We start from the raw sequence: 25,000 nt of genomic DNA, 5'->3' as shown, positions 1-25,000 counted from the left end.
AGTTTTTTGAGACGAAGAAGAAAGTCAATAACAAACATGGCGCTGACAGAGGAGGTTTTACTAATGTGGATATTGTGAAGGTTAGTTGTCGTAAATATGTCAGTAGTTTTTCACTAACTCATACAGTCGCTCCCTGAAAAGTTCCACTATTTCTGGAAATTATTTTCTTCAAATCTCTACACTGCCTCCACGGTTCCCGGTGGTTCTGCTCCATATTCTCTGTCTGGGTACGAATCCACAAGCTCCCAGAAAATGGACAGAATTACATACGTAATTTTGGCAGAGGATGGACAGAACGCTGCGTCAGTATCTGACTGCATCTTCAATGTAGAGAATAAATTAACCCTAATACTGATATCTGGGGACTGAAGTTAGTGAATGTTTAGTTTAGTTGTGTTAGTTCCTGGGGATGCTGTCTGTGCCGCACGGCTCTTTCCTGTAGGTCTGTACTATGCTGTTGCCCATAGCAACCGATAGCTTGTAAGTTGAAACTGGCGCAGCCACCCAGATTTGTCACGTGATATGATGTATGTCCTCATTCCTATTTGTACATGCGGCATGAACCGTGGATGTAAAAGTCAAACTGAAACTTCAAGATCATTTATCTGTTCCCTATCTCCTGAATCTTCACAAACTTTCATTTGATGGCATGAATTCCCAGAGGTGCCACGGCTAAAAATAAATAGGCGGTCAATAGTAAAATAATGTGACGACTAAAAAAAACTGTTGTCAGCCAACTTTCATGGTGGATTATGTTGACTAATCGCAGCAGCACTAAAATCACACCCCTGTTTGTAAAAGCTTTAAAAAAAGAAAACTGAATAATTTGGGTGACCTAATTCTTTGAGCTCCAACGGCTGAACGACGTCATCTCCCATGTGTTGCAGGTTTCCCTCCTGACACGCTGACACACATAACTCCGCCCACACACAGCTGTACAGTTTGTCGCCTCCAGCGTTCACACTGACACGCCGCTGTTAAACACCTTCACCGAGTCTCGGAGGGTTTCACTGTATAGGGGTACGTTTCAGATCGCATCACTCACCTGGAAACCGAAGCAGATGGTCGGGATGACGCTGAACGTGGACGCCCAGGAACCGGCCCTGCACGGGAAGGAGACACCACAGTTATGTTCTGGAGTTCACAACAGACAAAATCAAACAGAAGGCGTTTCTAAACATGTGTTCTTGTGGTCTCATGAAATGTAATCAGTCGAGGCCCAAGTACTGTCCCAAATAAAAGTTAACACAAACTAAGATCGGATGGAATTCCTGGATGTTGTTCTTGTCTGCTAGTTTAAACCAAGGATTTACTGGTTGGTGACTGGTGTAGACTTGGCTGGAAAATATCCCATGATGCATTTGGTGTTACTCTCAAAGGCAACTGTGGCTTCTGTGAAAACTGACCTCAAATGTTTTGTTTAGGGATGCATGATTTTTACGACCGATAACTGATAACCGATCCCAAACCCCAATAGTTCCCATTCTTCCAGTTCTTTTCTTCTTCTTTCCAGTCAGTGTTAAACTCCGTTAATAGTCCAATAAATTCTTCTCCAGAACCTAAAGCCTCTGTCTGCTTCACATGGACTATAGTCCAGAACCTACAGCCTCTGTCCGCTTCACATGGACTATAGTCCAGAACCTAAAGCCTCTGTCTGCTTCACATGGACTATAGTCCAGAACCTACAGCCTGGGTCTGCTTCACATGGACTATAGTCCAGAACCTACAGCCTCTGTCTGCTTCACATGGACTATAGTCCAGAACCTACAGCCTGGGTCTGCTTCACATGGACTATAGTCCAGAACCTACAGCCTGGGTCCGCTTCACATGGACTATAGTCCAGAACCTACAGCCTGGGTCTGCTTCAGATGGACTATAGTCCAGAACCTACAGCCTGGGTCCGCTTCACATGGACTATAGTCCAGAACCTACAGCCTGGGTCCGCTTCACATGGACTATAGTCCAGAACCTACAGCCTGGGTCCGCTTCACATGGACTATAGTCCAGAACCTACAGCCTGGGTCTGCTTCAGATGGACTATAGTCCAGAACCTACAGCCTGGGTCCGCTTCACATGGACTATAGTCCAGAACCTACAGCCTGGGTCTGCTTCAGGGTTTTCAGTTCTATTTCTGTCAGACTGAATTTGCTGATGATCGTCTGTCTCTGTTTTCACACATTCAGCTCCGTTTAGTCTCTGTCTCTAGAATGTGTCCATATTTAAAGGACAAGGCTGAACGAGGACAACAGCCATTAAACTGGGGGTGGGGTTTAGCAGAGGTGAAAGTGTGTGTGGCTACAGATGTCCACACCTACTTTGGTGCTGATTGGTCACTGTTCTGGGACATTAAGCTACATTCAGCTGTTTGGACGTTCAGCGTTTTCGAATGTCCGATTTCTGCTGCTGTCAAACAAAACAGACAAAACAACCACTGGATCTGCCTCTGGGTCTGGATCTGCCTCTGGGTCTGGATCTGCCTCTGGATCTGCCTCCGAGTCTTACAGCTGTACCAGACTAAGGAACTGAAAACCCTTTGACTGATCCACACCTCTGCTGCTGCTTCTTCTTGGTTTTTATGGCAGTTGCCATGGCAACAATGTGCCCTGTGTACTGGTGAAATGCACCAAATCTAAGCAATTTAAATTTATTATTATGGGCTGTATTTATCAGTGAAAACTTTACTTATGAGACTTATCTGAATGATGTCATTTTTTTTCAATACAGGACCAATAATTACAGATGCCAACAATTATTGTGCATCCCTAGTTTTATTGAGTAAGTGACCATCATCAGATGATGTGACATAATGCTGGAACATGTGCGAGTGGCAGAATAGTCAGAAAATGCGTCTTTATTATCATGTTATGGGATTCAACGAAATTTGCCCCAGTTTTGAAGAATATACAAAACGTATAAATAGGGATGTAATGATATGAAAATTTCATATCACGGTTATTGTGACCAAAATTATCAGTTATTATCGCGGTATTGTTGAAATTGTGCTCAAAATGTTCAAAAAGTACTGATACACACACTGAAATAATTTAACCAAGTTGTATTTTAAAAAATAATAATAAAATAATAGTCCCAATGTCCCTTCTGTTGCAGAAACATTCAAATATTAACCCTTAGTGGTCTGAGTCTATTTTGTCCGTTTTTCAGTCCTTTTGATTTTGCCTTTATATACTATATAAACAAATGTTTACTATACCCATGTTTGGGATCTGTTTTTTTAGCACAACTTCATCTAAATCATCTGTCTATTATTTTTTCACTTTAACCTACTATAAAAACATAAAGGACAAAAAACAAAAAAAAAATAAAATAAAATCCGATTTGAAAAATGTATATAATTTATTGCATAAATAACACACAGATGCTTAACGAACCTTTTCAAAGACTTTCAAAGTGAATATTGGTTCCAAATATTAGGTACAGAAAATTAAAATTGGAATAAATTAAACTATACTCAAATATTTGACATAACAGCAGATCTTTACATAGGTGTTTTTTTCCCCTAAAAGTGCGGTAATCAAACACAGTTATCATGAGAATTAGAATTTAAACAGTAATACTAACCTCCTGCAATTTTACCGCCGTTTATCGTTATACCGGTAATCATTACATCCCTATGTATAAACAAATATATACAGTAAATGACATGTAAATAGTACAAACGTACTGAAATTAAATCAGTGACATATTGTGGTGGATTATGGGAATATTTTAGGGAGACGCTGGTGGAAAAACAGCAGAGCCAGGGAAGAAAGTTCAGAAGAACACAGTGGTTCCAGTAACAGACAGACTGGTGTTCTTAGGAGGTCCATTCTCTGGGGCTGTTCTTACCAAGATCATACACAGAGTTCGCAAGACTGTACTGGCAAACTAGATGGAGAAAGGCCTATTATTAGGGCTTCATTTATAATGCCATGGCATGTGGAGACTCTTCATCTGTCGATCACAGACACACAGTCGACCCGAGTGAACAACGTAAGAAGAGAGATTCTTCAAAAGTGACAGCGGTTCAAGAAGATGAAGGAACTCTGTGGGTTTGATCCACTTTGTCCATCCTGGTGGCCTGGATTCACAGCAGATTTATGGATAAGACAACGAATTTCTATTAAGAACCCCCCCCCCCCCCCCCCCCCAAACATGGATCTACTCTGGTGAGTAAGTACATTTATGACACAGAACAGACAGTTCACTTCTGAAAAACAAAGACACACACAATCCCACTGTTTGCGCCAATGTCTTGTCGTGTTTGTTCATGTTTTTCTACGTCCTCAATTCAAACAGAAAAACTGAAGAATGACAGCTTATTAAACACCGTCTTTTCAAATTCAGACATCAGGAAAATACAGACTGTTGAGCATATATTCACAGTCAAACAGATTCAGACTGAGCATGGCCATGTGTTATTTAAATGAGGAGCTCATTTTCATTTTTATTCAGTATCCGTTTGGTACTCGACAGAGATAGTGAGTCATTTTCCCCAGAACACAGAAAGCTTCCTGTGGTCTTTTGTACTGTGGTTAGACAGAACACACTGCGTACATCACGGGTGTCAAACATGTGGCCTGTGGACCAAAACTGGACCGCCAAAGGTTCCAATCTGGTCCGAAAGATGAATGTGCAACAACTACACTCAAGATATTAACAGTCAAGGGTGTAAATAATGACATTTCCAAAAGTTTCTCTTTATTTAAGTGCAAAAAAAATTTACATAAAAGTATGAAAATATTAAACTATCCTTCAACAATAAAATGTGAATAACCTGAACAACCTGAAATGTCTTAAGAAAATTAGGTGCTATTTTAACAATATTTTTTTCCATATATTGGAGTATCCTTTTAATTCTAGAATTTCTTTTGCCTATTTATATTCGAAATTAAGTCTGTCTATATCTATTTTCTGCCTGTTACTTAATGGTTTGTACCTTTGTAGATCTGATCCATAATGCACGTGTATAAATGATAAGTTGAGGCATAATATTGTTAAAATTGCACTTAATTTTTTTTATGAAATTAAATTTTTTTCAGAATATTCACGTCTTTTGTTTGGATAGTTTATATGTGTAAATATTTTCCTGATTTAATGTGTTTTTCTTTTTTTTTTTTACTAAAACAAAAAAAAAAAAAGTGGAGTTGTCATTATTTATAGGCCATTGTTATTTTACCACTTGGGATCAAATTGGGCTGAATGTGGTCAAGGCAGACGGCCATCCTCCAGGAGTCTGGGTCTGCTCCAGGTTCCTGCTGTTAAAAGGAATTTTTTTCTCACCACAGTTACCAGTCAAAAGTGTTTGCTCCTGTTGGATTCTGTTGGGATTCTGTAAATTGGCTTGAGAGTCTGGTTTCGACCAACTCTATATGTGAAGCATCATGAGATAACTTTTGTTATGATTTGGCGCTATATAAATAAAATTTTATTTGATTTGATGTGGCCCTTGACAGGAAATGAGTTTGACATCCCTGGCATACATGGACAAAAATGTATTTGGGGTTTATATCTACACATCCCCTTTTCAGACAAACGTACGTACCCGCTGTTGTACATGGGACTGATGCGAGCCAGAACGGAAGGCATGGTGTGGTATTTGATGACGATGGCGATGGTCAGGTAGGTTGCAGCCAGAGTTCCTAAAACACTGTGGGAGGACAGAGATGAACAACGGGCTCACAGAGGATTTTAGTGTAATGGATATTTGCTTCACAGGAGGCTAACCACAGGGGTCAGTGTCTCCAACAAGGTCATAACACACTCATTTATCCACATATAACACACACATGGTTGATTGTGTCAATGGATTTTCTCAATAGAAAATATTTAACAAGAATGCGTAAAATATGTCAAATAAAAAAAATCCAAAGTGCTGAATATTTACACATGATGATCTGAATATGAGGGTTGTGTTACATACTGAGCCTCATAAGAATCAATAATGTCAAGAATTTCAATTCCTTCACATTGATTGATTTTATTTATGGATTATCAGACAGAAGACAGAAAACAAAGGCTAAGAGGTTAAAGGGAAATGACTCCAGAAAACATCAGAAAATCAGTAGAGGAGGTAAACACACCGTGAATTCCAAAAATAAAACCACAACTTAAGTATAAAACATAACGTGCCTGCACTTGAAACAGGGTTTCTGCAGGTATCAGTAAATCTAAATTAATGCCTTTTTAATGCCACTTTAAACACATTTAATGCCCATGTCCAACTGCAGATACAGTTTTATATATTTACCCTCCACAGGCTTTAACCAGGTTCTCAATAGTTCCTCCTCCAGTCACTTCTGCTCTAACTTGCATTTTCCCATTTTTCCCACATTTCCTAATATTCCCTCTGCTCTTTCGCCACAGCATAAACACGCTCACAGCACCTTGTATTCCAAACATCCAGTGTTGGGACTTCATGTATCGGCCATAAACAATAGCCAATTAAAGGGTTTGCCTGTCAATCATCACACTATACTTCCGATCAAAATTATCTTATGTTTATATAATCAAAATAAATCGTAAGTAACAGTGCTTTTTTTTTCTTCCATCAAGTGAATTTAATTTTTTAATGCCTCTGGACCATTGGATTTTTCCTTATAGTTTAGTTTCATTTAGTTTGGACTTTTTTTTTTTTCCTCTAATTCAGTTCGTTTTAATTTGTTTTTAGAGCAGGTTTGATAGTTTTTATTAGTTTTCTTTTTTTTTTTTCTAAATGCTTAGTTTTAGTTTAGTCACAGTTTAGTTTTAGTTTAGTGGTCTCTTTTCTCTTCTTCTCTGTGGTCCTATTCAAATCAATCCCAGACAGGACTCTGCTGCTTTAGTCTCCATGTTTCCAGGTAGAGTGGGGACCAGAAGACGACTGGAAACCACAAGTGAACACAAGTGACGGAGCAAAAAGTGTCGTATGGAGACAGCACAGAAAACTGAGAGAGACAAAGAAATCCATTTAACATCAATCTGACATTGACAAAGATGAAAACCAAGGGAATTTGATGCATAATTTTTATCCGTTTTAGTTAGTTTTGTAAACACACAATACAGTTTCAGTTAGTTATCATTTTTTTCTTTTAATTATAGTTTTTATTTCAGTTAACGAAAATGTTTTTTCAATTCTAGTTTTCATCATTTCGTTAGTTTTCGTTAACGATAACCTTGCTCTGGACATCAAATTTAATGCTTTTTAATGACATTTAAGGCCTTAATTTTCACAAAATCTATTAAATGACTATTTTAAATGTGCAAAAACCCCGGTTGTGCAAAAACCCCGGTTTTTGCACATACGGACAGTCAGATGGATGGCGAACTGATGACAATACCCTACGGTGAGGGCTGAGGATAAAAAGTAATGCTACAAAAACAACTTTCTTTCATAACTCTAACCAGCACCACATCATAACCAAGCAAATCCCTCCCAGACACAGCGCCTCCACACTAACTCATGGTCTATCGGCTGGTGAAATAGACACCACAGAATGCACTTGTGTTGATATCATCATATATGGAACTGGCACTATGTCCTTTTTTATATAGATATATATTTTAAAAAACCTATGTCCACAAATATGTCTGGCATAATCCACTATTGTTCTGAAAAAGTGGTAAAAAGTCTTAGAATATTTTGGCTGGTTTGTGCGTCTATAAATACATCACACTCGTCTCGGGTGGAGCTGAAGTGTAGGATGCAGCGGCGTTGCCTTTTGCAAAAAACTGAAGCTGAAGTCGTTCTGGCGGAACATTTGCACATGAAGAACCAAGCTGTGATATTAAAATGGATGCCAAAAAGCTCTGCATAAAAAGATGTGTCTGTTAGAAGCTTCCATTTTCAGCGTACAGATGCAGCTCAGAGGCTGTCGTCTGTTCATATAGTGAGAGAAACGTTAAAAACAAAAACACAAACAGCAGAAGGAGGTGAATGCTGACTGAAATAGTTTCTCTACGGCAGGATTCTAAACAGAGGACTGGTTGAGCCAGAAAAACATTTATATGCAGTCAAGGAAAAAATTCTTAGACCACCCTTGTTTTCTGCAGTTTCTTGTTCATTTTAATGCCTGGTCCAACTAAAGGTCCATTTGTTTGGACTATGGATGTAATAATAATAATAACAATAATAATGGATTAGATTTACATAGCCCTTTTTTGGTCACTCCAAGTGCTTTACATTATTCACCCATTCTTCATTCACTCTAACATTCTCCCTCTGGTGGTGGTAAACTACATCTGTATACACAGCTGTCCTGGGGGGGGGGGGCAGACTAACAGAAGAGTGGCTGACAGTTCGTGCCAACGGCCCCTTCCACCACCACCAAACATTCATATGCATTCATACACCAGTGTGAGTGGCACTGGAGGCAAGGAGGGTGAAGTGTCTTGCCCAAGGACACAACGGACTGACTAGGACAGAGCGGGATTTGAACCGCCAACCCTTCAGTTATTGGCCGACCCACTCTACCATCTGAGCCATGGCCACCCCCGATTAATGATTACCGGTATAACAATAAACGGCGGTAAAATTGCAGACGATTAGTATTAGCGTTTAAATTCTAATTCTCATGATAAACGTGTTTGATTAACGCACTGTTCTGGAGAAAACCCTATGTACAGATCTGCTTTTATGTCCAATATTTGAGTATAGTTTTAATTTATTACAATTTAATTTTCTATACCTAATATTTGGAACCAATATTCACTTTTAAAGTCTTTGAAAAGGTTCGTTAAGCATCTGTGTGTTATTTATGCAATAAATTATATACATTTTTCAAATCAGATTTTATATATTTTTTGTGTTTTTCATCCTTTTGTGTTTTTATAGTAGGTTAAAGTGGAAAAAATAATAGTCAGATGATATAGATGAAGTTGTGCTGAAAAAACAGATCCCAAACATGGGTATAGTAAACATTTGTTTATATAGTATGTAAAGACAAAATCAAAAGGACTGAAAAACAGACAAAATAGGCTCAGACCACTAAGGGTTAATATTTGAACATTTCTGCAACAGAAGGGACATTGGGACTATTAATTTATGGGTTTTTTTTGTTTGTTTGTTTTTTTCAATACAACTTGGTTAAATTCTTTCAGTGTGTGTATCAGTACTTTTTGAACATTCTGAGGACAATTTCAACAATACCGTGATAATAATGATAACTAGAAGCACTCAGAGCGCAGACCTCTGCCAAGGCTGATCAGTGGCCCCCCCCCCGTGGGCCCCCCCACCCCCGATCACCACCAAAATTTAATCATTTCTTCCTTATCCCATTTCCAACAAACCCTGAAAATTTCATGAAAATCTGTCCATAACTTTTTGAGTTATGTTGCACACTAACAGAAACAGACAGACAAACAAACCCTGGCAAAAACATAACCTCCTTGGCGGAGGTAATCATGATAATTTTGGTCACAATAACCATGATATGACATTTTCATATCATTACATCCCTAGTTTGGACAAATATAATAATAACAACAAAAATGTCTCATAGTAATTTAATTTCAGAGCCGATCTCTATCCATTTAACATGTTTTCTTGATAAAAACCAAAATCCCTTCAGTTCTTCCATCAGTATCTATGTCATTGTACTGACAAAAACGGTGCTTTTATTCATTCCATGTTTTCTTTTCTGTCCGTTTTAGTCACATGCAGGGATGTAACAATATGAAAATTTCATATCACGGTTATTGTGACCAAAATTATCACGATTATCATTATTATTGCGGTATTGTTGAAATTGTGCTCAAAATGTTCAAAAAGTACTGATACACACACTGAAATAATTTAACCAAGTTGTATTTAAGAAAAACTAAACAAAACAAAAAACAAATTAATAAAATAGGTACAATGTATTTTCTGTTGCAGAAACATTCAAATATTAACATGTAAACATCAAACATATACATGTGCATTAAAGATGGAACCTTATGGACACTGTTTGACTATTTTCCATGTCAAGTTTGAGTTGTTTTAGTTTCTTTTTCATAGATAGATAGATGGATAGACAGTCTCTCTCCCTCTCTTTCTCTTTCAAAATGCGGTAATCAAACAATTATCACGATGATTAGAATTTAAATGGTAATACAAACCACTGGGAATTTTACTGCGGTTTATCGTTACACCAGTAACTGTTACATCCCTAGTCACATGACACACACAGAAGTTAGGACTGGATCACATAACCATTGTTTTTGATGACTTTTGATGGTCTAATAATTTTTTTTTGTGACTGTACAATATAAGTACCTACAATAAACAAGAACTAGTGAGTGTGTGTTGTCATATAGTGTTTGTGTGTAGTCAGACGGTGCATGTGTAGTGTGTGTGGAATCAGCTGACCTGATGTATTTCTGAATGCTGATCTCTTTGGGGATGGACATGGGCAGGATGAGGAGGACACAGAGCAGAACCAGGGCGAAGTGTTGGTCTGTGTACCAGTGATACGGCATATCGGACTCCGGCAAACCAGTGACCACCTCGTATAAGGAGCCGCACACTGACACACAAACATCAGATGAACAGGAAGTAACACACATGACATAAAAGGGTTAAGCTCACAGTAAAAAGAAAGGTTACAAATATGATAACACCGTAACATTTTGACACTGACAGGAAAAGTGGTGATAATTGTAAAGTCAAACTGTTTTAAATTCACTGTGGGAAAGTACATGGAAGAAAAAAGGAAAAAAAAGTGTTTTATCTACATATGTAAATACCTATTTTTCTATGTGATAATGATTTTGTATTAATGGGATTTTTGCACGTTTGTGAGTAAATTAATACCTGCTGTTTGTTTCTTTGTTATTTATTTTCTTTAAAGGTTTTCCACCTAAAGACCTTAGTTGTTACTGCTACATCAGTGTATGTGCATCCAAATGACTCTGGACCTGTGCCTCTGAGTTTTAATAAAAGAGGAAAGAAAAAAGAGGAAAAGTCATCCTGGGAAGTCTTTGTCTTTTGAATGAAGTCCAGTTGCCCAAACCTCCAGTAGACATTCGTTCCCTTTATTCAAGTTGAGGGAAACAGCAAGTTAAAAAAAAACAAAACAAAACAACTTGACAATAATATTGATTACTTCATTCCAATGGTTCCTTTCATTGGGTTGGACAGAAGTGGACATTTAGTCCTCCGAGCTGATGTGCCAGAAACAGCAAAATGATCAACATAATGAACTGCGTGGCTTTGGTCCATATAGTGAAGGTGATAACTGGGTCAGAGCATCTCCAACTGCAGGTCTAGTTGAGTGTTCCTGGTCTGGAGTGGTTAGAACTGACCAAGAACGGACAAATTCTTAACACGGACATTCTTAATTCATATTTATTTGTTGGTTAGCTTGGTCAGTTTTTGTATACTTCTGTTCATTTTGTTGACAATTAGGGCTAGGTATCATGGCCAATTTCCATAATCGATTCGATTTCGATTCATAAGGTTCTGAATCAATTAATCATGATTCAATTCGATTCGATTCAATATCGATTCCATTCGGTATTAACTGATTGATTCAGAGTCATTTAGTGATACCAAAGTACAATTTTGACTTGTAACCTGATTATTTGAGTACCGCAGTCATGCAACACATCAATACTGGAATCAATATTGATATTAGAAAGGAAATAAATCTGACATTTCACAGTAAATAGCTGAATCTGCTCTGAAATAATGAACAGAACACAAACATGTCCATGTTACTACAATGGCTCAGAACGGACTTCTTCATCATCTTTATTCTGTTTTATGGCTGGTGGCTTCTACTCACTGGGGGGGGCGTAGTGGTCGGACATTGTGGCTTTCCTATTCTTCTAACTCCATACTCAGCCATAGGTGATAGTATGGATCCAAGTTATTATTCCAAGAACGACCAGCTTCCGTGACTCGCCGGGCGTCCAGTTCCTTCACACTGCAGGTTCCAGTTTGAGCTGGGAGGACCTCCAGCGGAGGTTTTCCCCACCCTTCCTCCACATCTTTTCCGCATCAGAGCCGTCGCAAGCAAGACCAAGTCTTTCTCAGGGGGTCACAAGATGGAGCTGCCCGCGGTTCCGCATACTCCCAGTCCTGCTCTGAAAAATCAATCTCATCCACTTCTAATCGATTACACAAAATTAAAATGACATCAATCTAAGATTGATTAAATCGATTTTTTTACCCAGCCCTACTGACAATCATGTTTTTTTTTTGTTGTTGTATAATTTGATCAGTTTGGGTTAATAATTGTCCATTTCGTTCATAGTGTTGACTATCATATTCTTTTGCATTCATTTCATGATCATTTTCTTTTTTTTTGTTAGTTATGCCACGTTTCAACTATCGGCTCGATTCGGCTCAGCCTTTTTGTGTTTCCATTACGAAAAAGGACCTGGTACCTGCTACCCGGTACTAGTTTTTTGGTATCACCTCCGCTGAGGTTCCAGGATAGGGAACCAGATACTAAAAGGTGACGTGTAAACACTGCAGACCACTGATTGGTCAGACAGTTGTCTCTGTGTGACCCACCCTTTTACAAAAACACATGCAGAAGTTGACAGTAAATCTGTCAGTAGGTGAATCCACATGATGACAGTCTGTAAAACTAGACCATGGTTTGTCCAGGAGGTTCAGACGGAAAAAATTCAGCACGAGTTTGACGAGACAATAAGCAACGAGCGAGTTTATGAGCAACTCTGAGCAGACGACACAGAAGTAACGCACCACATCGCTGTGACGTCCAGGTAATAAAGTCGGTAGTATCCAATAATGGAAATGGTCTGGAATAGGACCTGGTACCAGAGTCGAGTTGAGCCGAGCCGAACCGGTTCCACGTAGTGGAAAAGCAGCAATAGTATCTGTTCATTTTAGTTCATTTTAATGACCACTGATCATCTGTGAAAGGTGATGGACTAATAAATCTGATCCATGGAGGTCAGCCTTTACATCCAGGACGATTGTATTCCGTATTCGTTACAGTTCTTTATTGGTTAGATTGGTCAGTTTTTGTTTACTTTTGTTCATTTTGTTGACAATCATGGGTTTATTTTTTGGTCAATTTTATTGTATAATTTGGTCAGTTTGTATTAATTTTTGTCCATTTTGTTCATTGTGTTGACTATCATATTCTTTTGCACTCATTTTAATCATAACTAATTACTATATATTGGAAATTAACAAGATCTGGAGATGATCTGACCATCACACTCCTATCCTTGTCAAAGTTGCTCAGATCCTACTCTTACCAATCAATCGAATGTTATTTAAATAGCGCCAAATCATAACACTTTACATATAGAGCTGGTCCAAACCAGACTCTCACACCAGCTCTTATTCATTTTTTCTTGCTTCCAACACGTCAACTAAGCAGACTAAATGTTCACTTACCGTCTAATAAATCCACCCACTGACAGGTCCTACTGGAGCCTGATAATCAACACTGAAACCGCTTTACCTGTCAGTGCTCACAGTGTTATGGCTGATCAGTGTGTAATGACTAATTACATTTCCATTTTCTAGTGTTTGCCACCAGATACAGCAAAAATATTGGACAAATAAAAGCAGCATTGAAAACAAGAACCTACCAAAGTGTCTGCTATTTAACATGCCTTGAACAGTTTTGCTTGGATAATGAGATTTTCTGAACTAATTTTCTGCTGTTTGACAGTTTCATTTAACAGTTTCTTATTGTTGGCTTGACTTTTTGCCATGGGATCAGAGCTCACGCTAAATACTGATTTTAGCCTGTAGAAACCCTTCTGTTTGTATGTTTTTTGACTTATATTATTTCATACATCTTAAAAAAAAACCACAGAAAAATGGATGTTACACTTCCAACAACCCTGCAAAAAAATGACACAAATAAAGAAGGTCTGAGACTTTTGCACAGAGCTGTAAACCTTACAGCTTAGGCCAGGGCTGTCAAACTCATGTTAGTTCAGTTCCCCATACAGTCTAATATGAAATAAAGTGGGCCGGACCAGTCAAATAATGTAAATAATAGGATAAGAACTTAGAAATGATATCAACTCCAAAGTTTTCTCTCTGTTTTTGAGTGAAAAAAGTAAAATTCCATCATTACAAGGTTTACATCTAAGAACTGTACTTGAACATAATATGAACAAATATGAACAACCTGAAAATTCTTAAGAAAAATAAGTGTAATTTTAACAATGTTATGCCTCAGTTTATCATTTATACACGTCAACTTATAGATCACAGTGGATCTACAAATACACACAACATTTGATAACAGGCAGAATATTGTTAAAATACTACATACTTCTCTTAAGATATTTCAGGTTGTTCATATTTTTGGTGAAAAGCCAGTCTGTAAATGTAAACATCTGTGTCATTTTACTTTTTTGACACTAAAACAAAAAGAAAAAAAAAAAAGTTTTTTTTCCATTATTTATATGTTATGATATTATTTTATAGAGCCCGACCGATTAATTTGCTGCCCGATTAATCGGGCCAATTATATCATATCACAGATTAATCAACATCGGCCAATATGTAGCCGATGTATTAACTTTTTTTGCTGCGCCCCCCCCCCAGCGAAAATCACAGACTGCTACTGCGTGCTCTGACAAGGATGGACCACTAACCCCGCCCCCCCCCCATCTTATGAAGTATTCACCCCCCCACACACACCCCCATGTCCGTGCACTTCCTGTCTCCCTCACAGTTTCATTCTGCAGACAGGCCTGGGTGTTAATAGTGTAGGGGAGACTGGGGACAGTTGTAACACAGGTCAGTTGTAACTTTTGCAGTTGCTCCAATCAGGAACAACTTAGGACTCACCTAATTCACTCTGCACATGTTCAGTTTAGTCCTTAGTCCACATGGGAAGTTGTGGTGCCGTGATGCAGACACATCCAAATTTGTGAGTGAAAACAGATTTTTGTGCTCAGCCATATTTTTTGCACTAATTATTTTTGTGATTGCATAGTTTGCATTTGACAGTTATGTAAATTATATTTGTGAGATAAACAAAGATTTATGCAACTGTTTATCCACCTGTCCACAATTATCTAATATAAGATTATTATATCCTGTGTAGATCAGTGCTCTTATTTCATATATCGGCCAATATATCAAATATCGGCCGATATACTGGATATCGGTTTTTTAGCCCCAATATCAGTATCAACCCCAAAAATAACATATGGGTCGGGCTCTAGTATTTGACTGGTCTGACCCACTTTAGATTGAACATCCTTGATTGTTAATATCTTCAGTGTAATTTTTACATTTCACAAATTCATCCCAGGGGCCTGACTGGACCCTTTGGTGGGCCGGTTTTGGGCCCCCGGGCCGCATGTTTGACACCTATGGCTTAGAGGTACATGGTCAGCTGGGAGCATTAATAAAACCCCTTCGATTTGGCTCTGGGTTATTTGCCCGTTAATGAGTGTGGAGGAGTGGTACAACAACCAGAACACATGACTTCTTCCCACTCACACTTCTCCAGCTGGTCATCCAGGATGACCAGGAAAGCCACAGAGATCATGAAGAGGTTGAAGACGAAGCAGATCTCACACAGCTGACCGATGACGGGGCCGCACACCTCCTTGACCACCGCCTGGTAGGTGCACTGACCGCTGATGGACGAGGAGTAGCCCAGGATGATCAGGCCGCTGATCAGGAACACAAGGGAAATCTGAGCAGAAGAACAGGAAGCACATTTTAGTCAGCGCTTTTTTACTGGATAAAGGTTCAGTGTGTGATACAATTAAGTCAGAAACTATTACATGCAAAACTCTACAAGGTTTTTACCATTAATGAAAACTAACGAAATGATGAAAATTAGAATTGAAAAAACATTTTTGTTAACTGAAATAAATAAAAACTATAATTAATAGAAAAAACGATAACTAATTGAAACTGTATTGTGTGCTTAAAAAACTAACTAAAACGGATAAAAATTATGGATAAAATTCCCTTCGTTTTCGTCTTTGCCAATGTCAGATTTATCTGATTTATTTCGCTCGAGCAATTTTAGCTAGCAGCACCATACAATACTTCACGGTCCATCACTTCTCATCACTTGTTATTTAGAGTCGTCTTCTCATCCAAAAAACATGGAAACTAAAGTTGAGAGAAAACAGCAGAGTCCTGTACGGGAATTTATTTGAATATGACGGTGAGAAAGATAAAAGATATGAAAAAACTAAACTAGAACTAAGCATTTAGAAAAAACAAAAACTAATAAAAACTAGCAAACCTGCTCTAAAAACTAATTAAAACTAACTGAATCAGAGAAAAAAAACGTCAAAACTAAATAAAACTAAACTATAAAGAAAAATTCAGAACTATTAGAACTTTTAAACTCTATAAAGACTTTTTACAGTTTTACTCTTAAAAATACTGTTTCAGACAATTCTTCACTAATGCCATAATTTATAACTCAGAAAAATTCATAAAATATTCATTTCAATTCACCATTATCAAAAAAAAATTGCTTCAACCCCAAGCAAAAAGTAGAGGCTTAAAAATTTCAAACGTAGATTATAGGCATTTTATTTGTTTGCAATCATTTGAAATTAGAGCTGAAACGATTAATCGACTCAAAGTGATCCAAAAAAAAAAATCATTCAACCACAATTCTCCTGAATCTTCAGCTTTGTTTCTTTCATTTCTCTGCTGTTAAACATTGGTTCCACTGTTGTGTTTCACACAGACGCTTATTGTGACGCACAAAGGAGCTTCAATTCAGGAAAACTGCAATAGAATATTTCCCTTCAATCAATTCGAGTTGATTAATTGAATCGTGAATTTTTGCATTTGCTTCAAGCACCTAATGGATTAATTGTTTCAGCTCTATTTGAAGTCTAACTAAATGAATACTTAAAATAACACTGAGAATGAATCTTTTTTTTTTGCACCAAATACACTTACTCTTTGCACAGAGTACTTGCTTTATTTCACCTATTTATAAGTGTACAGCTTATTTCCTTTATTTCCTTTTAGTTTATTTAAATTGTTTTCATTGTACAATTTTTTTTCATTTATTTTATTTTAGTTTAATTCTTTGCGTTAATCATGTGAGGAGAACTCACAAATTAAGCATTTCATTGCTCAGCACTGCTGTGTATATGACAATAAACTTCTCTTATCATGAAAATGAAAATGTCAAAAATATACCAGTATGGAGAAAATCCAAGTAAGGGATGCTAAAAGATGACCCATGAGGATGAAGACCTCAAAATAAAGATTACTATGAATTAAACAACATCAAATACTGTAAAAGATGAAACAGGAAGAAAAAATAAACCATGAAAATGGCCTGTGAGATGTAAAACAGATGCTTGAAAACCTTCTATTCTCCCAAAAATCTTATCAATTGAGCAAAAAATTCATAGATGAATCACCAGATTTCTTTTCATAGGATCCAATAAAACAGATGAGAGCAGAATGAATCCTTAATAAAAGTAATGTCTTAGTATTTCTACACAAAATTTCAATGCAAGTCAATGGGAGACAAGGCTTTTTGGAGCAACATCTAGTGGCTGTCAGTGGTATTACACTTTAAGACACTGTTGGAGCCAAACTTCTATTATTATGGCAATATGTGGTTGTATTATGATCCTAATCTGATCCTAATCTGGCAAAGCCAGCTAAATCTGCTTTATAAAAATATCAGAATCAAAAGTTTCCTTTCAGAGTCTTGGTGGTTAAATATACCAAGGGCAGGCAGCAGGAGAAGGCTTACTTTTCCGGCCATGTTCAGTATTTTGTTGAGACTCTACAGCAGGAGAAATGATATGCATAATGATCAGGAGATAAAGGAGAATTAGAAAACAGATCTAATAAATCACCCCTGTACTGCACTGCTGGGTGATTTATCCAGAAAGTCAGAGTCGAAGTTAAAAAGTAAAGCAGCCACTGCAGGCAATAACAGCATGAGAATTAACAGATTATTTATGTTTCACTAGTCTAAGACGGTGGCTTGATCTGGAGATTTATCCAAAAGGAATAAAAAATGAAAATATATCCTGTGAGATGATCCCTGGGACGTAAAAAAAATAAAAATAAAAAAAAAAAAGTGGACAAAATAAAAGCAGAAACTCTCCCTTCCGAACGGTCTGCAGTATGAGTCACAGTGATTTCTGAATTAGGAAATGAGGAAGAGAGGTTTTATTTAGCGGTGCATTAAAAATGAGCCGGATTTCAGGATAAGCAGCAAAACGGAGGGAAAATCTGATCAGGATAAAGTAACTTTAGCCCTCAGAGACCAAGGTCCAAAAATATACACACACAAGAAATGCTATAAAATCATCATATATCTATAGTTTCTGCTTTTTTCTGCATAAATCTCTTAAACCACTTCAGCTCTGCTCAAAACTACCAAATGTTCAATAACTTTCAGGATTTTAACATTTAAATGCCAGTTTGAATATGTGATGCCACTTGTTTAATGAAAACGTACAAAACAAAATATGAGATATTTTCCATATAATGCATGATGGAGGGATGTGGCATTGTTTTATATCAGCCTTGGACATGTCAAGGATTAACAATAACACTGGTTTCACCGCATTAGTCGTTTTAGTTCAGTGGCAAAATAAGCCTCATTAATATATACTTAAACCACATTTTTTTAGTGTGACCAAAAACATATTACTGCAATTACATCAGTGTTTTTGCTCAGGTATTCAGACTGACATTTAAAGAGTTAAAATTATGAAAATGATAGAAAATAAAGACAGTTGTATCTGACCTGTATTTTTGTTTTATTTAGTTTTCTATTCTGTGGTATCAGTCAACTGGTGTTAAACCCCATTTGATTCAGGAAAACATCACGGTTAATTTACCAGTAAAAATAGTGTCTTATCCTCCTCAGACCCAGCTCTGGGTTTTCTGTAGACATTTGTGGACAAGAGTTTCACAACTTTATACAAAAAAAAAAAAGAGAACTGTCCACCACAAAGGACATTCCATAAAAATTTTAAAAACTACATCTGAAAAACTGTTGCATCATGATGTTTCCAATATAGACACTTATTGAAAAAAAAACAAAAAAAGCTGGTACTTTCCTGACATTTCCTGGGTCTGAGTAGGTTAAGGGACCTTTAGATTGTTTTGTTTTTTTTATTATTATTATTGTTAAATTTTCCATTAAAAACCCATGAGGATGTTTTAGTTTTCCAAATGCATAAAAAAAAAAAAAAAAAACATTTATCACTTCCTAAGCAAGTTAGAGTAATTTAAAGGCTATTATTGATTTCACTATTTTTAGTTTAATTTACAGGGGGAAAAAAAACCTGTATTTTTATTCATATATTTATGACACAACAGGTGAGTTAAAGTAGATGGAGTCAAATTCCTAGTTTGAATGAACAAACTTGGCCAATTAAGCTCATTCTGACTCTTACCTCTTAAATTTCTGTCAGTGGAACTCAGGCTCCAGTAGATACAGGGTGGGGAAGCAAAATTTACAATATTTTGATGCAGGGATTGAAAGACAGTGTATGACCAATTAGTTTATTGAAAGTCATGAGAATTTAAATCTTCAAATGATATTTTACTGCATTTCTAACGGTCTTGTTGTCTACCTCAAGTTCAATTGCCATTTTTCTCATGGATTTGGTTGGATCCTTAGGATTTTGGATTTGAGAGCTCTAATAAAAGCTTTGGTACGTTTTTTGTTGCTTCCTCCATTTCCAGACTTTCTGGTAATAGTTTTGCTCATAGTCATTCTCTTCTTTCCATTATAAACAGTCTTTATGGACACTCCAACTATTTTTGAAATCTCCTTTGGTGTGACGAGTGCATTCAGCAAATCACACACTCTTTGACGTTTGCTTTCCTGATTACTCATATGGGCAAAAGTTTGTGAAAAGGTATGGATAATAGTGTTAAGTATGATTATGACATCAGTATATGTTTGGGTTCAAAACAACTGACGTAGTGTCTGCTGAGAAAAAACAACTAAATGTTCAGTGTACATTTTGCTTCCCCACCCTGTACAGTTATAAGATGAGTCTACTCAACAAACTTCTACTAAAACTCACCTCTTCAGTTCAAATATAACCTTTAAAAACAGTGAACTTTTCCCCTTTAACATCTGTACCCACATGTAGATGAACTCAAAATGGCGGACCCACTGTCATGTTCTGGTTTTAGGTTAAATATAAAAGTGTCCCGTTTGATTCAGGGAAACATCACGGTTAATTTACCAGTAAAAACAGTGTCTTCTGTGACCTTTAAATTGTTTTTTTAAATTATTATTATTATTGTGAATTTTCCATTAAAAACCCAAGTGGATGTTTCAGTTTTCCAAATGCATTTTTTTTTAAAACATCTATCATTTCCTATGCAAGTCAGAGCAATTTATTGGTGATTATTGGTCTGACTATTTTCAGTTTCATTTAAAGGAAAAAAAAAAACAAACTGTATTTTTATTCATATATTTATGACACAACAGGTAAAAGTTAAGGTGAGGATGGAGTCAAATTCCTAGTTTGAATGAACAAACTTGGCCAATTAAGCTCATTCTGACTCTTACCTCTTAAATTTCTGTCAGTGGACCTCAGGCTCCAGCAGAAACAGTTATAACATGAGTCTCCTCAACAAACCTCTACTAAAACTCAGCTCTTCAGTGAAACATAACCTTTAAAACCAGTGAACTTGTCCCTCTGACACCTGCATGCAGATGAGCTAAAATGGCGGCCCTGTCCTGTCCTGTTCCTGCTCTGGTTCCAATAAAACTGGCCTCACCAGCTCCACGGTGACGGCGCTGCGGATCCCCCCGGCTCTGTCGAAAGCCCAGGGGAAGTTGAGGAGCCCGGCGCCCAGGGCGGACTTCAACATGATGAATATGGCCCCCAAGGAGCCGAGCCGGGGCCCCGCGGCGTCCAGCGGGGGCTTGGCGGAGGCGGAGGCCAGCAGGGTGATGCTCTCCCGGGCGAGCTCCTCCATGACAGAACGGGCGCACGCACACACGCACGCACACGTTTACCTCCGCGCGTTCATACAGTACACACACACGCGCGCACACACACACATACACACACACACCCGGGAACCGAGCAGCCCCGAAAGAAGCCTGCTGTACCGGGGACGGTAACGGGACTCCTCTGGGTAAGGAGAGGGGGAGGAGGAGGGGGAGAGGGGGAGGAGGAGGAAGAAAAGACGAAGGAGGACTGGTGCTGCCTTCAGGGTCCACTCAGAAACTTCACCTTCACAGGTTTGGAAGTTCTACATTCAGTTTGACACCAAAGTGCAAACCATCTTTTACATTTTAATAATTAAAAAACAATTATATATATATATATATATATATATATATATATATATATATATATATATATAAAGTTTTCCATCTCTTCCACTGATGTACAATTCCAACTCAGATCTAGTTTTGCTGTTTGGATGGAAGTAAATGTATTAGCATCAGCTCGGAGCGCGTGTATTTGGACTAAACCACATCTGAAATAAGGAGGGGGGGTTTGTTCTTTTTTGCCACAAACAAAACTAAACTAATGTAAAATATGATTATGTGTGCCTAGTGAAGCAAACCCTCTTTTATAGTGACAGATTAATAATTTTGTGTAAATAAATTGATTAAAATAAGCAGTGTAGTTGTCCTGTTTTCTTCGACCCCTCTCAGTCATGGGCACTTGGAACCGTCATTACAGCTCTCCCCTAATGGCGCCACTGAGCACTAGTTTAAAACATGCTGATAAATGACACACTTGTAAATACATACAAACGGGTTGTTTGTTGTTGTTTTTTTTCCCCCTAAATATCAATCAGAAAAACATGACTGTTGGAGGATTTGGTCATGAAGCTCAGTGGTGTTTAATTACAATAACTGGCCTATGTCAACTGTGTTAGCTAATGTTAGCATTAGATAGATAGATAGATAGATAGATAGATAGATAGATAGATAGATAGATAGATAGATAGATAGATAGATAGATAGATAGATAGATAGATAGATAGATAGATAGATAGATAGATAGATAGATAGATAGATAGATAGCACTGTGCTTAAAAATAGGTTTCATTATTTGTTTCCAACTTAACTGAATGTGACGCTAACTAAAAATAAAATCCTGCGTTTGACGCCACATAAAAGACTTAAGATGTAAAACGCTGAAAATACTAAATGGACTTTTTTTTTTTAAAGTTAGAATAATGTTATAGGCTTCACATTTTGTTTATATGACTTAAATGTCCTCCTACAGTCTATTTTTACTTTTATACTCTGTACTTGTTTACTTTTAATCCAGGAACAGACGTTGGCTCAGTACTTCGACTTGAATCAGTCTTTTTTATACAAGTTTCTTGACTTCTGTGTGTAGTTACTAAACATACTCATGCTGATACTCCCCTTAAATCCATATTACCCATATTAATGAATAATATTAATGTAACTTATTCATGAAATGAACTTGGTGCAGTTAAAAATAAATCATAAATCAGATGTGTTACCGCATTTAACGGCAAATGTTTTTTTTTTTTGGGGGGGGGGTTCATTGTAAAAGCCTTGGTCACTTTTGAAAGCAATTCATTTTTATAGTAGGTTAGAAAATTAAACACATAATATGTGATGGATTTCCATCCCCTAAGCAGTGGAATAGTCCATCATGTGTTCTGAGCCGCAGCAGAATGTGAACATTTGGTGGCGGAGCAGCCGTCAACCCCAGGGACGTCAGAAAGTGAACGAGAAGAAGAAGAATGTTGGGAACAGGAATGAGGAAAAGGAATGGAAGGTGCTGGAGAAGATGAGGATGGAGATGGAAAAGAAAAAAACTCAAACTGGACACACATGAGGACGGGAAACAGTCAAACATGAGAAACAGTCAGAAAAGAGGACGGACGGTCAGAAATAAGACAGAAAAGGACACGACTGTGCAGAGGGAAGAAGCCCATCATCACATACTGGTCCTGAAAACCACCAAAGAAACCAAGACTCAGCCTCACTGAACAGTCCTCAAACTTCATCCAAAAAAATCGACTACATTTAACTGAAAATGTGTGAGATTTTGTGGCCACAGTTTATTTATTTATTCCCCCTTTATCCAATAGTGTCTCACTGGTCAACATGCACAGAACAGGTTTAAAGCAGTCAGTAGTTCAGGTTCCACATTCAGACCCATGGGATCTGAAGTCATTCACACCACTCAAATAGAACATCATCAACTATATATATATATATAATTTTTTTTTTTTTACATGTTGAAAATGTGTACCTCTACAAACTGTGCTTTAAAAATGTGAATAACCTGAACAACCTGACATTTCATGAGATAAACAAGTGTAACTACCAATATTCAGTTGATCATTTCTACATGCTCATGCTAACGTACAGATACAGTGGAGCTACAAATTCACAGACATTTAATAACAGACTAATATTGGTCCAATTACACTGACTTCACTGAAGACATCTCATGTTCATATTTATTCAGGTTATTTCCATTTTTTGTGAATTGTTAGTTTGTAAATATTTTGGTGTCATTTAAAATCTTTACACTAAACCAAAGCTAAAATGTGGGGTTGTCATTATTTCTAGGTTATTATGTTGTTATCCACTTCAGGTCAGACTGGTCTGTGTGGAACCTGTTACTGCTCAGATGTTCAGTGTCGTTTGTACATTTCACACATTCCTCCACAGACCAGGTTAAAGCCTTTGATGGCCCAGTTCGGTCCAGGAGCCGTATGTTGGACAGCCCTGGTTCAGATGTAGTATTTACTGAACAGTGGGGTCCACTTCCACCTTTATCAGGTTCATATGCAGGTGGAGGTGTGTTCAGTCCTTCCGTCATCCACTGACTGTTCTAATAAACACCTTCAGCCAGTCAGTGGTCACATGACCACACCCACCAGCACTGACCGTCCAATCACAGGACAGACGTAGAGCCTGGACCTGTCGTCTGTTGTGTTTGCACCGTCTGACACAAACACGCCTGTCACTCATTCTGAGCGGACCTCAGTCCAAACACACAGCTGTCCCACATGGACTGTGTTTACTGCAGCAGCGTTCAGCACTGCAACCACTTCAACCACAGGGAAACGAACCAGCAGCTCCTGTAGTCTGAGTCTGGTGGGAGTCACACACACACACACACACACACACACACACACACACACACACACACACACACACTAAACCACACACACACACTAAACCACACACACACTAAACCACACACACACACACACACACACACACACACTAAACCACACACACACACACACACTAAACCCCCCCCCCCACACACACACACACACACACACACACTAAACCACACACACACACACACACACACACACCCACACACTAAACCACACACACACACACACACACTAAACCACACACACACACACACACACACTAAACCACACACACACACACACACACACACACACACGCTAAACCACACACACACTAAACCACACACACACTAAACCACACACAGTAAACCACACACACACACACTAAATCACACACACACACTAAACCACACACACACTAAACCACACACTAAACCACACACACACTAAACCACACACAGTAAACCACACACACACACACTAAATCACACACTAAACCACACACACACTAAACCACACACACTAAACCACACACACACTAAACCACACACACACACTAAACCACACACACACTAAACCACACACACACTAAACCACACACACTAAACCACACACACACACTAAACCACACACACACACTAAACCACACACACACTAAACCACACACACTAAACCACACACACACACACACACTAAACCACACACACACACACTAAACCACACACACTAAACCACACACACACACTAAACCACACACACACTAAACCACACACACACACTAAACCACACACACACACTAAACCACACACACAGGTAAACGAGTGGAAAGACCGACAGGGTAGAAAAACACAGGAGAGGGAGGGAGGTTTGTCTTTTCCTTCCTCTTCCTTTCTTTCTTCCTTCCTTCCTCCTTTCTTTCTTTCTTTCTCCCTCCTTCTTTCTCTTCCTTCCTTCTTTCTCTCTCTCTTTCTTCCTTTCTTCCTTTCC

General features: G+C 38.0%; 2 protein-coding genes across 2 annotated transcripts in view; both read right to left on the bottom strand.

The window, feature by feature from the left end:
• Positions 1 to 20,993, bottom strand: part of slc38a8a (solute carrier family 38 member 8a) — a 44,018-nt gene extending 23,025 nt beyond the window's left edge. Inside the window, exons 1-5 of the mRNA XM_030135880.1 lie at positions 20,669 to 20,993; positions 15,410 to 15,608; positions 10,325 to 10,481; positions 5,543 to 5,647; positions 1,046 to 1,103 (exon numbers count right to left, since the gene is read on the bottom strand). Of these exons, the coding sequence (XP_029991740.1) occupies positions 1,046 to 1,103; positions 5,543 to 5,647; positions 10,325 to 10,481; positions 15,410 to 15,608; positions 20,669 to 20,869 (720 nt within the window). The 5' untranslated portion in view covers positions 20,870 to 20,993. The remainder of the gene's footprint in view (positions 1 to 1,045; positions 1,104 to 5,542; positions 5,648 to 10,324; positions 10,482 to 15,409; positions 15,609 to 20,668) is intronic.
• Positions 20,994 to 23,764: 2,771 nt separating this feature from the next.
• The window catches only part of mbtps1 (membrane-bound transcription factor peptidase, site 1), a 53,234-nt gene continuing 51,998 nt past the window's right edge, over positions 23,765 to 25,000 (bottom strand). Inside the window, exon 19 of the mRNA XM_030136605.1 lies at positions 23,765 to 23,850. Within this exon, the coding sequence (XP_029992465.1) occupies positions 23,765 to 23,850 (86 nt within the window). The remainder of the gene's footprint in view (positions 23,851 to 25,000) is intronic.

The sequence above is a fragment of the Sphaeramia orbicularis genome, chromosome 6 (genome assembly GCF_902148855.1).
Source record: "Sphaeramia orbicularis chromosome 6, fSphaOr1.1, whole genome shotgun sequence".
Lineage (NCBI taxonomy): Eukaryota > Metazoa > Chordata > Actinopteri > Kurtiformes > Apogonidae > Sphaeramia > Sphaeramia orbicularis.
This window is presented reverse-complemented; position numbering and strand designations above follow the sequence as displayed.